General features: G+C 38.9%; 1 protein-coding gene across 1 annotated transcript in view; it reads right to left on the reverse strand.

Annotated features, from left to right (window-relative positions):
- The window catches only part of LOC126312744 (X-ray repair cross-complementing protein 5-like), a 151,416-nt gene that overhangs the window by 83,368 nt on the left and 49,456 nt on the right, over positions 1–18,592 (reverse strand). Inside the window, exon 5 of the mRNA XM_049992242.1 lies at positions 5,975–6,083. Within this exon, the coding sequence (XP_049848199.1) occupies positions 5,975–6,083 (109 nt within the window). The remainder of the gene's footprint in view (positions 1–5,974; positions 6,084–18,592) is intronic.

Here is an 18,592-nt window from a genome sequence, read left to right on the forward strand (position 1 = left end):
AGCATATTTTCATATTATGAAAGTATAAATTCGAATTTCACCAAACACAGCATATTAGTTTCCAGAGCATTGAAATCGAGATTGCGATGCCATTTTGTGAGCCAATCATATCTTATGCCACGTGATCTCACCAGCTGACGACAGCAGAGCGTAAGACACATGTTGTAGTCAGCCAACAGCAAGATCACTGTTAAGTAGTGCAGCACACTAAGAGGAAAAGTTACCGGTTTACATTAATACACAAAGTGTACCTACAAGGAAAACTAAGCTTTCAAATATAATATTGGTCTGGAAGATTAATAAGCTACTAGAGAAACTAAGGTTTCACATGTAATATTGATCTTTTTATTTGCGTGTGTTATTCTTTAACATCTCACACAAATGTGCCAGTAAATTTAAAATAATGACATGAATGTCTGGTTTTCTGGGCTCGAAATTCTTCTAAGTCGCTAGTCCTCAAAATGTTAAGTTTTAAACAAGAGTCAAACACTCTGTTATTTAATAAATTCATCACATATTCTCACATGTAACACAATTCATCTTCCGTGAAAGGAAATTTACTTTGAAAGTAATGCCTTTCAAACCATCATTCGCAATACTTTCCCGAGACTGTTAGAAATAGGTTTGTTTTAGCAGTTGCCAGAGAGTGTCAGAAAACAGGCATTATTGCACATGCGCAACTGCGGTGATGTAAGAAGCCCGCATGTTTGTATGTATAAAACATGAAGAGATCTTACATTATGCCATAACAGGAACAGGACATCAGAGGATACTCAAAGAGCCTCAGAATTTTGCAAAAAGTACTAAAATGCATAATTTGGTTTGAAGTGCACATTGGTTTGTCCAGATTCACAATGAAGTATGTCCCACCTGATATTAAGCTTTTCAGTATGGTTTCTGGGATGTATATTTTGTTGGAGTACCACTAATGTACTATCACGAGTTTGATTCGTTATTATGGCATAATGCCATAAAAGGCAGAAGATGAAAATGTGGACTTAAAATTCAGTGAACAACTGGAACTAGCCAATACTGTGGAATGAAACACTTTGTTTGTTTGCCTCAGCGGAAAGATTAATACAGCCAAATGTCTTTAGCAAACTGACAAAAACAACTTCATTGTTCTGCAAGGCAATTAATGCTCGACTGCCAAAAATGTGGAAATAAAATAAAATCAGAAAACTGAAACTAATAATATATTTTTGCCTTCCATAATTATGTGAATGTATTTTTATTCACTTGATAGGGCCTGGCCACAGAAATCTGTTTTGTTTTCATTTGGTGTGGAAGCTGTAAACAAAGAGGAAACAGCAGAATCGCTTAACATAAATATGGGTCATGTGGAGACTAACCCCCTTCTCACTACAACTCAGACAACACTGTGCATGTGCAAATCTGGCAGCTACGGCGAGCGAGAAAAAATTTTTTCTCGTTAACGTCTGGCTGTTTGCTGCTATTGACGATACAGCTAACAGCCACATTTCAAGTAGCTGGAAAGTACTGCTCATATGCAAGTCAACTGCGCATGTGCACGAGCGTGCTGCAATTGCTCAAACAAACTTAATGTAAACAGCTGTGATGTCACATTAATAGAAAGCAGTTTACTGTTACAAAGTATTGCATAGTTTTGTGCATTCTGGTGTTTTTTTGTTGTACATGGCACATTTACTTTGCAATTAAGTTTTATTTATTTTTTTCTCTCGTTTATGTTTTACTGATGCAGTATTATTCTCCAGTAGCAGGATACAGTAGCATTCTTTGCAAGAGTATCAGTTCTTACCAGTCAAAACTACAAAAATTTAACTGAAAACTAAAACAATGAAGAATTCCCAGAATTCCGAAAAATTCCCAGATTTTTCCTGGTTTTTCCTGTGTTTTTCCCGCATTTGCCGGTTGTCCCGGGTCATGTACAGCCTTGATCCAGATATTGTGCACCAATCAAATTGTAATCCCTTCACTTTGGCACCTGCCATCTGACAAGGAACCTCTTGAGTGTGAGGTCACAAATTCAATCTTTAGTAAGGCTCATTTGAAAGTATCGTATTAACAATTATGACAGGAAAAGTACCAGCTGCTCATGACTCACCATGCTTTAGGAGGGCAACAGAAAATGAGTGTCCCAAGGCATCGCACTCAGCCTTCTATGGGATGCATGTATTATACCCCACAAAATGGTCATAATTGACATCCAAGAAATGTTCAAAACCAACCATTAAATTGCACAATGCCTGGACAACAATGGCGGGCCACACTAATTGCAAAGATTCACTCCATCAAGATTGAAGACGAACTCCTTGGGAGTTACATACCATGCAGGATGTTCAGCTAGGTATCCGCTCTTAAGGAATGCATACAGAATCATATCGCTGTAATGGGGTGACGAGAACTGGCGGAATAGGAGGGCATGCAACCAAATGTGAAACAGTCTATCGTGGAGCTTATCAAGAAACTGGCTATCCTTTAAGCCACTGCTGCAGATAGTGCGATAAATAATATGTTTCACAGGCACAGAAAAAACAAACACTGAGAGGTTGAATTTGTCCAATTTTTCCAAATGGTATGAACTGCAATGTCACACATTTTATAGGAGGAATAGTTTGCTTGAAAGGAGTATGATTTTTCTATGCAGACCAGGAATCTAGCAAAATCAAGTTATTCTGAGCAGCTATTGGGCAAAAGCAATGCTCATACCATAGCTGTAGTTCCCTTACTTCCGTTTTCCCTCTCTTACTTGCTGTGATGTACACATTCCCTACGCCCTTGTGAGATCACGCACATCATAGGAAGTGGAGCACTTCCGACTTCTCGCAGAACAATAAATAACTTTCCAGCCAATTTACCACCCAGATTAACAGTCGCCATAACTGAATATGAAAGTGTTAAGGCACTGATATCAGTTTATTTCGATACAACTCTCTTGGCACCTCTAATTTTCAGGGTTCCTTTCATATGCATTTCCTCTTCAAATCCCAATTGGTCCAAGTTAAAAAAAAGTCCTTACTCAATGATGAGATAAGTCTGTTTATCTCAACTACAAATTTTTGGGCAGATTCCATAGTTTACTGGGTATTGGCAAGATGACATTTTGTTTGAAATTTTGTTATCTTACGTCTTCCAATTCTGTTGTACTCTTTGAAGCTAGGAACTGCTTCCATTGCAATCACTGTAATCTATGTTGCGCACAATTTGATCTGCTTAATGTAGCAGGTCACTATCAAACATATCCTGTAAATTGCATTAGGCATCCTTGAAATGCGCAAAAACCAGTTTTTGTAAAAAGTGTGCCACGTCATCCCTTGAATATCCATAGTTTTTCTTATGCACTTCACCGTCATATACTTGCAGACTTATTAGAAATCTGTTTACAGTTGTTTTTTTACAATACTGTAGATGATCTTCCACATACATAATTATGTTTAGTAACCACTGTTTGGACAATGATTGTCCTTTACTAAACTTCATCAGAGACGAGGTTTGTGGCTGCCTGTGCAACAAGGACGACAAACTACACAGTGCAACACCTGTTTCAATATTACTTTCGCGTGTTAAGCACCTATCATCATTATCATATTTCCCATGTACACTGTCTGCACAGTTGAGTGCATACAACACCAAATGGTCTACTGACTCATTTTGCAGAAATGCTTATATTTTATCTGCCATGTCTTTCTCACTCTGCGAAATTCCTTGGGTTCCTTTCTGACTAAATGTCAACCTTGGCAGCAGTTGTAGATATACTGTAATGTTTGCTTCATTTATCGTTGCCATTGCTCTGCGTTTTATCAACACCACTAGCACTCTAGCAACACTAAGATAAAGAGAGGAGTTAAAAATGAATACACGTCAATCCCAGTCGACCAAGGAGAAGGCAGCTAAAAAGAGGGGCGTAGTGAAAGCTCGGTAAAATATGCCATTGAGAAATGGAGGTCTCAAACTAAAAATTAAATGGCCCTTGCCATATTGCTACGACAGATAAAAAGTAAAACGCGATTGACAGCCTTCATGTCATTCACTAAAACGGCTTATAACTCAAGACGGCAAACACAAACAGAACGTAAGGGGTTAAAAAAAAAAAAAAAAAAAAAAAAGGGTATTCTGTCAGGAAATGGCAGACTGTCAAAAGCTGAGCACAATGTGTGCAAAGTAATGGGGGAGTGCCACTGAACAAATGGCAATGGCTAAAAAGACAGAGCCCGATATGCAACCTAGCTAAAACGATCTCCTCAAGGTGAGAGGGTCGAGAGGAGGTTGTCAGAGCCACTGGGAGAAGCTTAATAACCTGGGGCTTGTTCCCACAAAGGGAGGACCAGTGGTGACACCAAAGTGACACCACCTACTGAGAGAAGGTAACACAGAGATCATCGGAGGGAATGTAAGGCAGAAGTACGAGGACTGGAGCCTTGGCCGCAGCATTGGTGGCCTTGTTTCCTACAGTTCAACTGTGCTCCATACCCTCACCATCAGATACTTCAATTCCTGCCCAATGTTATCATTAGTACCAATATTGTCCTCGCACGGTACTGAAACATGATGCAATAAATTATAAATTTAAAAAGGCCGAGGGTGCAGATCTAATATCTCTCCACAAGCCAACGTTCCCATATACGACAAAATGTCAACCCTAAACTAATCTTGAGCAGACTATAATACCAGGTGCTTATAAATGTATATCGGGGTTTTAACGCTTTATAATATTTATTACATTAAACTTATAGTTATAAATGATATGTCAAATGAAAGAGCAACTCAGATAGTTTCACCAAGATCCTTATAAATGGCACACATCAAGTCTATAGCTGAATTTATGGGCCTTTCTTTTTTGGTGAACCTACTGTAACTGGCACATCTTACCTTGATAAACTAGAGCAATGGTTCTTCCCTCAGTTGGAATAAGATGAGGCAGAGAACTTCATTTTCCAGCAAGATGGTGCACCACCTTACTGGCATACCGAAGTACGCGATTGGTTGAACTTCACTGTAGCCTTGTGCTGCATAGGCTGCAAGGGGCCCAATGACAGGGCTTGCTTTGCATGGCCTTCACATTCACCCGATCTAACGCCATGCAATTTTTCCTTTTGGGCTTCATCAAGGATTGTATGTACATGCCTTCACTACCAGCAGACCTCCCTGAATTAAGAAACCGGACTGAAGCAGCTGTTGCTACAATCACTGAAGACACACTTATCAACGTTTGGGAAGAACTCGGGTATAAATTTGATGTGTGCCGTGTGACAAATGGTGCTCACATTGAACATTTATAAGGTTCTTGGTAAAACTGTTTGAGTTGCTCTTTCATTTGACATATCATTTATAACTGGAAGTTTAGTAAAATAATTATTATAAAGCATTAAAACCCCGATATTCATTTGTAAACATGCTGTATATAGTGTTGAATACAATTTAGGACTGCTGGCTTAATTGGAATATTATTGTAGGTAAAGGATAAGTTTTTTTTCAAGTAGCTGTTCGAAGAGGAAGAGTACCTGTCTGTATCTTCACAAGAGACAGATTTCTGGGAAGTTTCAAGGTTTAATTATATTGGATTTATTGAACGCTACAGATATGGTAGCATTAAAATATGCACAATGTAAAAAACTTTGAAACTTGGTAGAAACTTGCAATATTAGAAGGCTCATCATATCTGGTGGGACACTGGTAACTATTGGATATTTTCCCAACAGCTGGTGCAATAGTTTATGCCATATTATATACATTCTTCTCATTTTTTAATTGTGTTAAGCATTCAATAGACTTAAGCACTCACCTGCATGTGGTTTGCGACATAACATCATATAAATGTCACTCCCTCTCGTGATCAGCCAGCCAAGGCTCAAAATATCAACAAAGAAAAGAAACATATTTTGAGGGGAAGGGCTTTAACTAGTTGCCTTTTTTTCTGCATTATACTTAATTTTTACTGTTGTAGCATTCAACCCTGAACATGGGACTTGTAAAAGAAATTGTTCATACTCACCTCATCAATTATTTTGGCCAGAACAGCTCCTGATGTACACTGACCAATTTTCAGATTCTTGCTTTCATCACCGTTACTAACTTCATCACTTGGTATCAGATCTGGACCTCTTTATGTGTTGAAGAACAAGAACAATCAGATCATTTTCAGCAATCACAAGTGTGTCAGTGACTACATCAAGGACGTAGTAATAAATGCTGGCATGCCGTATTTCTAAGACACATAACTAAAAAATGAATTTGTTAAACAGAATGAGGGCATACACTTTTAATCGCATCTTACAAAAGGAGCATACAACTAATCGGTTGCTGAGTTTGCCCATCTTTTGCATGGCTGCAGTACATACCTAAATATGACAAATTCTGCTCTAGTACGATGCATTTCTCAACTGCTTTCTAGAAATCGAGGTTCGAAGTTTTATGAGACTGTTGAGTACCGTACCAGAGTCATGGCGATTTGCTGACAAACATGTTTGTCAATGTAGGAGGTAGCCGAGATAGACTAGGAATACTGCAAAAGCATGCGTCTACCTAACAGATGTTTTTAAAACTGCAGTCACAACATAAAGTGCATGAAGCATCACAAATATGTGAAAGTTCATCATACCGAACTAAGATCTCATCTAGACGAAACAGATAACCCTACTCTGACCTCGTAGCACAATTACTTTGGAAGCTACAGAGTCATAAAGATATACAAATTATTATTAAAAATTAAGAAAATTAATAATTTTTGTTGCACTAACAGTACAGAGCTGAGCAAAGACTCAAGAATTGTGTAATGCAAAGTAGGCTGCTGGTCTGGTAGCATAAGTTAGGAACTAATATGTATTTTTGTGCTATTAGTACTTTCCCTTATTTTACTAGTAACTTCAGTAAAAATTATTGTTAACACCAATTGGAAGAAAAAAAAAAAAAAAACACAATCCAGCACAATGAAGTAAAGCTAAAGATGAGTCAATTGGGATGCTGCAACCTACAGTACATTCAACCTTATTCGAGAAAATTGACATTAAATCGTTTCAAAAAATTTTATCTCAATGGCAATCAGTCAAAATAGCTCCTAAAAATAGTATCCACTCCCAGTAACATCCGCCAATAACATTATACTATTCTTAAGTGACTTGTCTTTGTGTTAATTTTTATATTGCGGAACATGAGTTCAACACTATGCAGATTGTAGGGGAAATATGAGTTACAGGAAAGTTATGAACACATAATTTGCAATATATGACACATAAATAAACTGAAAGGTATGTAAATAGTGAAGCAACACATAAGTTCACTGAGAAACAGTCACTTTGACTATAAGTAGGGGAGAGCAGTACTTGTGTGGGCAGTTTTTTTGCTGGCCTGGGTTGCAAAGAGTATTGCCAGTGAGTGTCAAGGTATGACCAGTGAAACAGTCACACATATCGACTTCGAAAAATTCTGCAAGTTTTCTAAGTTGCAGGGCTTCTAAATATTCAGACTGTAGTTGGAGTTTGAAATATTTGTGAGGTCTCTGAACTTTGAAACACTTTTGACTGACATTTGACTTCACATTGTTTATCAAACTTAAAGTTATGCAAGCTCAGGGGACTTCAATTCTGTGTAGGCATCTCTGGTCATCGAAATGCTTTGGATGAAATTCAAATTTTGAATGTTTTATACGAAGTGGGAATATGCCAGCTTGCGAACATTTGTGCATTGACCAGCGGCCATTAAAAGTACATATGACATGCACTGTGTTACTGTGCTGAAAAACTAATAAATGCAGTGGATTTGGTTAAATGCTTTGTTTAAAAATCCTAGTCACTGTACCGTATTAAGAAACAGGCATTGCTGTTTCAGAAGCATACGAGGTGTGACAATAAAGTAATGAAACTGATTTTCTTTGCAAGATGTGTCAACCCTGCATGCTTGCGTAGGCACAATATCTTTGACCTTGGCCTATAAGCTGCTTCTAGTCCAAGCGGCACATCGATGCAACTGCTCACTCGTGAGTTGTGCTGTAAGAAGTTAACACGTTTGTGTCTCTTGTCACAGAAATGGAACCCCATAATATTGTGCAATGGTATGCCATTTATTTTTGCGTTAAATTGGGTGAAACGCGACGACAACTTATAGTAAGCTTCAGTAGGCTTTTGGAGAGGAGGTTATGTCAACAGCTCAAGTTTTTCATTGGCATAAAATGTTTGGTGATGGCAGAAGGAATGTTGAAGAGGAAGACCGCAGTGAACGACCATCAACCTCACGGACGGATGTCAACTTGGCCAATCGAAGATTATACGTGAAAATGATTGCAGAAGAACTGAACATCAATTGAGAAACGGTTTGTCTAATAATAACTGAAGATCTTAGTATGAGAAAGATTTGTGTAAAAATGTGGCAGACGATCTGTTAGAGCAAACGAAAATCAATCCAGAATTGTTGAGCTGTGTTATCACTGGTGATGAAAGTTCATTTTTTCAGTATGATCCTGAGACAAAACGCCAAAGTTTGCAAAGGTGCTCAAAGGGATCACAGACCAAATAAAGCTTGCATGTCAAAGTCAAACATGAAATGCATGCTTGTGTGCTTCTTTGATTCCAAGAGAATTGTTCATAAAGAGTGGGTGTCTCCTGGACAAACAGTTAACAAATATTAGAAATTTTAGAAAGACTTCATAAAAGTGTTCTTCGTGTCCGTGCCAACATTGCTGACAATTGGATTCTGCATAACGATAATGCGCCATCCCATATACTGCTCTGTCAGTGCAATAGTCTTTAACCACCTTATTCACCAGATATCGTTCCGTGTGACTTTTTTCTATTTCCAAGAGTCAAAACGGCAGTCAAGGGGCACCATTTTCAAACAACACAAGATGCCCAAAAAGCTGTGACAAGGTTCTTGGAGGATATTACAAAAGATGAGTTGCAGGAATGTTACCATCAATAGCAGAAGCACTGAAAAAAATGTGTGCAATCACAATGGAGCTACTCTGAAGGAGACAACACTAAACTTGACTAAAATGGTAAGCAACATTTTTTTCACATCAGTCTCATTACTTTATTGTCGCATCTAGTATTTTCAATTTGACTCTCCCACCACATGATGCTATTGTCTCACTGGTTCATAGATTTTGGTGGGCATGAAAGTAAAAGCACACACCTCTTCTCTGGTCTCCTAGACATCCACAACTATTACAGCCATATTTTTATATAGTCCCAGAGAGACGTATTGTCCTGAACTGTTGCAAGGCCCATGTTTGGAGGGATTAAAATCTATAAGCCCCAGGTGTCTCAGACACCAATACCATTTTCTGTGAATTTGTTGACTGATATTGTACAATTTGGAATAATAGTACTTTATTTGCTGCCATGCCACTTCCGGTTGCACATGTTACATTAGTATCAACAAATGTACACCACAAGCTTCCATAAAGAGCACGGTGGAGGTTTCGATGCATTGCTGTTAGTCATTCCCTGTCTTGTTCCCTCACAAATGGAGCAAGGGAAAAACAATTCTCTATATGCTTCTGTATGAACTCTGATAGCTAATCTTGACTTCGCAGTCCTTACATAAGGTGTTACGTTGGTGGCCACAATATTGTTCTGCACTTCATTTCAAACACCTGTTTTCTAACAGATTTTTACTAGTGTTTTGCAAACTATTCATTGCAGGGATTCCTTTCCGATTTCCCGGAAAATTTCTGTAATACTAGTGTGTAGATCGAACCTCCCGGTAACAAAACCACTGGCACACTTCTGACTTGCTTTGATGTCTCCCTTTAATTCAAGGATCTCCAACCAGTGGCATACAGGCGGGATGAAGCTCAAAGAAAGTATCAATGTGGCCCAAGGAGTGAACATCTATTACACACTCGGTAAAAAAAAAAAAAAACACAACTTTATGTAAAGCTATGATAAAGTAAATATAGATATACTGGCAGAAGTAAAGCTGTGAGTACCGGGCATGAGTCGTGCTTCTGTAGCTCAGTTGGTAGAGCACTTGCCCGCAAAAGGCAAAGGTCCCGAGTTCGAGTCTCGGTCGGGCACACAGTTTTAATCTGCCAGAAAGTTTCATATCAGCGCACACTCCGCTGCAGAGTGAAAATCTCATTCTGTAAATATTTTCAATTTGACTCTCCCACCACATGATGCTATTCTCTCACTGGTCAATAGATTTTTATATTTTTTTTAAAACCAGTGGTTATAGTTAATGTTAAGCATATTATGCGCGACCCAAAAATATTTCTCTTCTTCCAACATGGCCCGGGTAAGGTTGGTTGGTTTGGGGGAGGGAACCCAACAGCGAGGTCATCGATCCCATCAGATTAGGGAAGGATGGAGAATGAATTTGGCCATGTCCTTTCAAAGGAACCATCCTGGCATTTTTCTGAAGCAATTTAGGGAAATAACAGAAAACCTAAAGCAGCACGGATGGATGTGGGTTTGAACTACTGTGCCACCTCAGTCAGTATGGCGCAGGTAAGCTACCAGGTTGGAAGCCCCTGCTATAATTCAACCTCGTGGGGATCCCAAACATTCAAATAGTACTCAAGAATGTGTTGCACAAGTATTCTGTAAATGGTCTCTGTTACATATGAGCTACAGTTTCCTAAAATTCAACATCGACCATTCGTCTTCCCTACAACTGACGTTACATGGTAATTCCAGTTCATGTTGTTTTGCAACATCATGCCTGGATATTTAATTCATGTGACTGTGTCAGGTATTACATCACTAACACTCTATTTGAATATTGAGGTAAACCAGTCATTAATCCCAAGACTGTTTTGAACATCTCAGTGCTTTATTAGTCATGGTCCTGTTGGAGATGGTGTGCAGTGCTTTCCTCTGACCTTTGAGCTAAGATAGTCAAAGGGGGACCTACAGTTTAAAGCGGATTCCAAACCACAGAGTAACTTGACATCATTCTCATCAACAAATTCCCAGAAGTGAAAGAAGCGATAAGTGACAGATGAAAAGCCTACAACTGACTGGTGATCAAACCCGAAGCCTTTGGATTTGTAATCTAGTACTTTACCACTTAGCAGCTGACAGGATTGCTTTTCTTTCTCGTATGCATTAGCTTACATTTTTCTGCATTGAGAGGAATATTTCATTCACCATACCATGTAAAAATTCTGTCTATCAACCTGTACTCTCCTACTGTCGCTGAATGGTGACACTTTCCTGTACACCACAGCAACATCAGCAAACAAAGATTGCCTGTAATATAGTTATGTATATGCAAAACAAGAGTGGTCCTACCACATTCTCCTAGGGCAACACCTGAAGATATCTTTATCTCTGATAAACAGTCGCCTTCCAGGACAAAGTACTGGCTTCTATTACTTACATCTACACCAACATGGATACTCTGCAAATCACATTTAAGTGCCTGGCAGAGAACTCATTGAACAATCTTCACAATTCTCTATTATTCCAATCACGTATACCTCGTGGAAAGAACGAACACCTATATCTTTCTGAACGAGCTCTGATTTCCCTAATTTTATCATGGTCATCATTGTCGCTATGTAGGTTGACGTCAACGAAATATTTTCGCACTGGGGGGAGAAAGCTGATAAGATTTCTCTGCAACAAAAAAAACCTTTGTTTTAATTATGTCCATCCCAAATCCTGTATCATTTCAGTGACACTCTCTCCCCTATTTCGTGATAATAGAAAACACCCTGCCCTTCTTTGAACTTTTTTGATGTACTCCATCGATCCTATCTGGTAAGGATCCCACACTGCGCAGCAGTATTCTAAAAGGGGACGGACAAGTGTAGTGTAGGCAGTCTCCTCAGCAGATCTGTTACATTTCCTAAGTGTCCTGCCAATAAAACACAGTGTTTGGTTAGCCCTCCAGGAACACATAGAAAATGTGTTCCTTTCAATTTAGGTCGTTAGTACTTGTAATTGCTAGGTATTTCGTTGAATTCAAGGCCTTTAGATTTGACCGATCTATAGTGTAACTGAAGTTTAATGGATTCCTTTTAGCACTCTTCTGGTTACCTCACATTTTTCGTTATTTACGGTCAGTTGCCAATTTTTGCACCATACATGTATCTTTTCTAATCATGTTGCAACCTGTTTCGATCTAATGACTTTACAAACAATAAACGACAGTGTCATCTGCCAACAGCCTAAGACAGCTGCTCAGATTGTCTTACAAATTGTTTATATAGATAAGGAACAGAAAACGGCCTATAACACTACCTTGGGGAACACCAGAAATCATTTCTGTTTTACTCGATGACTTTCCACCAATTACTACGAACTGTGACCTCTCTGACAGGAAACTACAAATCCAGTCACAAAACTGAGATGATATCCCATAGGCATGCAATTTTACTACAAGCTGCTTGTGTGGTACAGTGTCAAAAGCCTTCCAGGAATGCAGAATCAATTTAAAATCCCTTGTCGATAGCACTCAACACTCAGTGCAAGTAAGGATCTAGTTGTATATAACAAGAAAAATGTTTTCTAAATCTGTGTTGACTGTGTGTCAATAGACCATTTTCTTCGAGATAATACATTATGTTCAAACACAATATATGTTCCAAAATCTTGCTGCATATTGACGTTAATGTTGTTGTTGTTGTTTTCAGTCCACAGACTGGTTTGATGCAGCTCCCCATGCTACTTTATCCTGTGCAAGATTCTTCATCTCCCAATACCTACTGTAACCTACATCCTTCTGAATCTGTTTAGTGTACTGATCTCTGGGTCTCCCTCTATGATTTTACCCTCCACGCTGCCCTCCAATACTAAATTGGTGATCCTTTGATGCCTCAGAATATTCCCCACCAACTGATCACTTCTTCTAGTCAAGTTGTGCTACAAATTTCTCTTCTCTCCAATTCTATTCAATACTTCCTCATTAGTTATGTGATCTACCCATCTAATCTTCAGCATTCATCTGTAGCGCCACATTTCGAAAGCTTCTATTCTCTTCTCGTCTAAATAATTTATCGTCCATGTTTCACTTCCATACAAGGCTACACTCCATACAAATACTTCCAGAAATGATTTCCTGATACTTAGATCTATACTCGATGTTAACAAATTCCTCTTCTTCAGAAACGCTTTCCTTGCCATTGCCAGTCTACATTTTATACCCTCTCTACTTTGACCATCATCAGTTATTTTGCTCCCTCAATAGCAAAACTCATTTACTACTTTAAGCGTCTCATTTCCTAATCCAATTCCCACACCATCACCCGATTTAATTCGACTACAGTCCATTATCCTCGTTTGGCTTTTGTTGATGTTCCTCTTATATCCTCCTTTCAAGACACTGTCCATTCCGTTCAGCTGCTCTTCCAAGTCCTTTGCTGTCTCTGACAGAATTCCAATGTCATCGGCGAACCTCAAAGTTTTTATTTCTTCTCCATGGATTTTAATACCTACTCTGAATTTTTCTTTTGTTTCCTTTACTGCTTGCTCAATATACAGATTGAATAACATAAGGAAGAGGCTACAACCCTATCTAACTCCCTTCCCAACCACTGCTTCCCTTTCATGCCTCTCGACTCTTATAACTGCCATCTGCTTTCTGTACAAATTGTAAATAGCCTTTCGCTCCCTGTATTTTACCCCTGCCATCTTTAGAATTTGAAAGAGAGTATTCCAGTCAACATTGTCAAAAGCTTTCTCTAAGTCTACAAATGCTAGAAACATAGGTTTGCCTTTCCTTAATCTATTTTCTAAGATAAGTCGTAGGGTCAGTATTGCCTCACGAGTTCCAACATTACTACGGAATCCAAACTGATCTTCCCCGAGGTCAGCTTCTACCAGATTTTCCATTCATCTGTAAAGAATTCGTGTTAGTATTTTGCAGCAGTGACTTATTAAACTGATAGTTCGGTAATTTTCACATCTGTCAACCCCTGCTTTCTTTGGGATTGGAATTATTATATTCTTCTTGAAGTCTGAGGGTATTTCGCCTGTCTCATACATCTTGCTCACCAGATGGTAGAGTTTTGTTAGGCCTGGCTCTCCCAAGGCTGTCAGTAGTTCTAATGGAATGTTGACTACTCCCGGGGCCTTGTTTCAACTTAGGTCTTTCAGTGCTCTGTCAAACTCTTCACACAGTATCATATTTCCTATTTCATCTTCATCTACATTCTCTTCCGTTTCTATAATATTGTCCTCAAGAATATCGCCCTTGTATAGACCCTCTATATACTCCTTCCATCTTTCTTCTTTCCCTTCTTTGTAAAGTATTAGTTTTCATCTGAGCTCTTGATATTCATGCAAGTGGTTCTCTTTTATCCAAAGGTCTCTTTAATTTTCCTGTGGGCAGTATTGACCTTACCCCTAATGATATGTGCCTATACATCCTTACATTTGTCCTCCAGCCATCCCTGCTCAGCCATTTTGCACTTCCTGTCGATCTCATTTTTGAGACGTTTGTATTCCTTTTTGCCTGCTTCATTTACTGCATTTTTATATTTTCTCCTTTTATCAATTAAAATCAATATCTCTTCTGTCACTCCAGGATTTCTATTTGCCCTTGTCTTTTTACCTACTTGATCCTCTGTTACCTTCAGTATTTCGTCTCTCAAAGCTATCCATTCTTCTTCTACTGTAATTCTTTCCCCCATTCTTGTCAATAATTCCCTAATGCTCTCCTTGAAGCTCTCTAAAACCTCTTGTTCTTACAATTTATCCAGGTCCCATCTCCTCAATTTCCCACTTTTTTTTGCAGTTTCTTCAGTTTTAATATACAGGTCATAACCAATAGATTGTGGTCAGAGTCCACATCTGCCCCTGGAAACTTCTTATAATTTTAAACCTGGTTCCTAAATCTCTGTCTTACCATTATATAATCTATCTGATACCTTCCAGTATCTCCAGGGTTCTTCCATGTATACAACCTTCTTTTATGATACCTGAACCAAGTGTTAGCTATGATTAAGTTATGCTCTGTGCAAAATTCTACCAGGCGGCTTCCTCTTTCATTTCTTCCCCCCTAATCCATATTTACCTACTACATTTCCTTCTCTCCCTTTTCCTACTATCGAATTCCAGTCACCTATAACTATTAAATTTTCGTCTCCCTTCACTATCTGAATAATTTCTTTTATCTCATTATACATTTCATCAATCTCTTCGTCATCTGCGGAGCTAGTTGTCATATAAATTTATACCACTGTGGTACATATGGGCTTCATATCTATCTTGGCCACAATAATGCGTTCACTACGCTGTTTGTAGTAGCTTACCAGCAATCCTATTTTCTTATTCATTATTAAACCTACTCCCGCATTACCCCTATTTGATTTTGTATTTATAACCCTGTATTCACCTGACCAGAAGTCTTGTTCCTCCTGCCACTAATTCCTACTATATCTAACTTTAACCTATCCATTTCCCTTTTTAAATTTTCTAACCTACCTGCCCGATTACGGGATCTGACCTTCCACGCTCAGATCCGAAGAGTGCCAGTTTTCTTTCTGCTGATAATAACGTCCTCCTGAGTAGTCCCCGCCCGAAGATCCGAATGGGGGACTATTTTACCTCCGGAATATTTTACCCAAGAGGGTGCCATCATCATTTAACCATAAAGAAAAGCTGCATGCCCTCATGAAAAATTACGGCTGTAGTTTCCCCTTGCTTTCAGCCGTTCGCAGCACCAGCACAGCAAGGCAGTTTTGGTTATTGTTACAAGGCCAGATCAGTCAATCATCCAGACTGTTGCCCCTGGAACTACTGAAAAGGCTGCTGCCCCTCTGCAGGAACTATACATTTGTCTGATCTCTCAACAGATACCACTCCGTTGTGGTTGCACCTATGGTATGGCTATCTGTATCGCTAAGGCACGCAACCCTCGCCACCAACAGCAAGGTCCATGGATCATTGGAGGGGGGGGGGGGGGGGGGGGCATGTTAATGATATCGGCCTTTGATTTAGTGGATTACTCCTACTACATTTCTTGAATATTGGTGTGACCTGTGCAACTTTCCAGTCTCTGCAAACAGATCTTTCATCAAGCAAACGGTTGTATATGATATTTAGGTATGGAGCTATTGCATCACCATACTCTGAAAGGAAGCTAACTGGTATACAGTCAGAACTAGAAGACATGATTTTATTAAGTAATTTAAGTTGCTTCACTACTGAGTATATCTACTTCTACGTTACTTATGTTGGCAGCTGTTCTTGAGTTGAATTCTAGAATATTTACTTCATCTTCTATGGTGAAGGTATTTCGGAAGGCTGTGTTTAGTAACTCTGTTTTGGCAGCACTGTCTTCGTTAGTATCTCCATGGCTATCGAGTAGAGAAGACAATAATTGTGCCTCGACATACTTCACATACGACCAGAATATTTTTGGTTTTTGTGCCATGTTTCGAGACAAAGTTCCGTTGTGGACACTATTACAAGCATTTTGCTTTGAAGTCCATGCTAAATTCTGAGCTTCTGAAAAAGACAGTCAATCTTGGAGATTTTGCAATCTGTTCATATTTAGCATGTTTTTTTCATTGTTTCTGCAAGTGTTCTGACTCAATTTGCGTATCAAGGAGGATCAGCTCCTTTGTTTATTAATTTATTTGGCATAAATCTCAATTGCTGCCAATACTATTTCTTTGAATCGAAGCCACATCTGGTCTACGCTTACACTGTTAAATTGAAAGGAGTGGAGACTGTCTCTCAGGAATGCAAGTGAATTTTTATCTGCTTTTTTGAATAATAGGTATATTTTTCATTTATTTTTGGAGGATTTGGTGGTTACAACAGTCTCCACTGTGGCACTGTGCCAAATGCTTTCTGGGAATCTAGGAATATGGAATATGTCCACTGCTCTTCACCGGTGGTGCACAGGATATAATATGAGAAAACGGCAAGCTGAGTTTCACACAAGCAATGGTTTCTAAATTGTGTTTATATGCGAGTGAAAGCTTGTCTCTCCAAAGGAAACTTGTGCTGCCACAGTTGTTGGAGACTGTACCTATTGTTTCCTGCAAGAGAAAGTGGTGCGGGGCACCAAACTTCTTTGAGATCAATGATCAAAAGCAGCTGAATATGACGTACCCTCATTGTCAGATGGGAAGAGGAGGTCCTACCCTGTGGTAAACATGACTGATAGAACTTTCTGCTATGGATGTTTTTCTGTGATTACATGATTTGATGGCATGTGAAACGCTAGCAGCATGGACTGCAGGGGAGTTCACTAGCAACGCCCTAGCTGCCATTCTCACTGTAAATAGGTGACAGAGATATTTTAGAGGGCATGTCAAAGTTTTATCTGCTAATACAATGTTTGCAGATAGCAAGGATGAAACACAGGAAGTGAAATGTTATTTACAACTTGTACAGAAACTATACTGCAGTTGTAAGAGTCTAACAAGGAGACGGCACGACTGTGGGGTCAGGGATTTGTCCGAAATTTTGTGTGGTGAAAGAGGACCCCTAACACCTCACATGGTTAAAATATTAGGACGCACTACCTGGAAAATCCCGAGAAAAATCGATCCAAAGTTTCTTAGGTGCCGTATGAGTATAAAATGTTGGTCCAGTCCCGAGTCGCCATTTGGCCTACATGGTTAGCACTCAGACCCTTATGCCAGAGGTCTCGGGTTCGATTCCCCCTCCCACACTTTTTTTTTCTTCTGTTGCTTGCAAAATTGCAGCGCATTGTTACAGGATAATAGTGAAATTAATTCCCAGGAAGATTGTATAAAAATTCATTCTATAATTCACAATCAATTATTGTCACCAATATTCCAAGACATGATTCAATATTCCTGGTTTGCCTCAAAATTATCAGAAACTCAAAACATTTTCGTAAATGTTAATGGGGCATGTTTTTGTACAGATTTAATCCAAACGCCCTGTGATTGTAAAAAATCCGTTTTTATATGTTGCGCAAGATGTCGCAAAAATTATTGCTTTGTTTGTTTTTATGATAATTACCTCTGCACTTCTTGTTTATAATTATTATATGTATAAAAAATGAATGTTTCCCAATCAACTTTGTTATTCTGATTAAAAACCCAATGTTTTTTTCTCATATACTTTACAATGAAAAATGGAAACCCCACCGCCATGAATTGTGTTGTTGGACATAAATAAAATAATTTTTATTCAATAATGTAACTAATTTGTTAAAGATAATGTAGGTTTGGAAAACTTTCTGAATAACTGGTGGAATAACAAAAGAAAATGAAACAGAAGAAAAAAAAGTGCCAGAGGAGGAATTGAACCCGAGACCTCTGGCATAATAGTCCGAGCCCTAAACATCTAGGACAGACGGTGGCTCGGCAATTCACAAACATTTTATACTCGTATGACACCTAAGAAACTTTTGATCGATTTTTCCCGGGATTTTCTGAGTAGTGCGTCCTAATACGTCAACCACGTGAGGTGTTAGAGGTCCTCTTTCACCACACAAAATTTTGGACAAATCCCCGACCCCATGGTCGTGCCGTCTCCTTGTAACAAAGGGAGTAGGGTTTTAGCCTGTCCCTCAAGTTATTTGATGTTGTACAATGAACAAGCAGTAAAAGAACCAGAGGGAGAAGAGGATTAAAGTTCACAGGGAAGGAATAAAAAATGTAAAGTTTTCCGATGACATTGTAATTCTGTCAGAGGTGGTTCAATGCTCAGAATATCAATTGAATGGAATGGATTGTGACTTG

This window comes from Schistocerca gregaria, unplaced genomic scaffold, assembly GCF_023897955.1.
Source record: "Schistocerca gregaria isolate iqSchGreg1 unplaced genomic scaffold, iqSchGreg1.2 ptg000449l, whole genome shotgun sequence".
NCBI classification, from domain to species: Eukaryota; Metazoa; Arthropoda; class Insecta; order Orthoptera; family Acrididae; genus Schistocerca; species Schistocerca gregaria.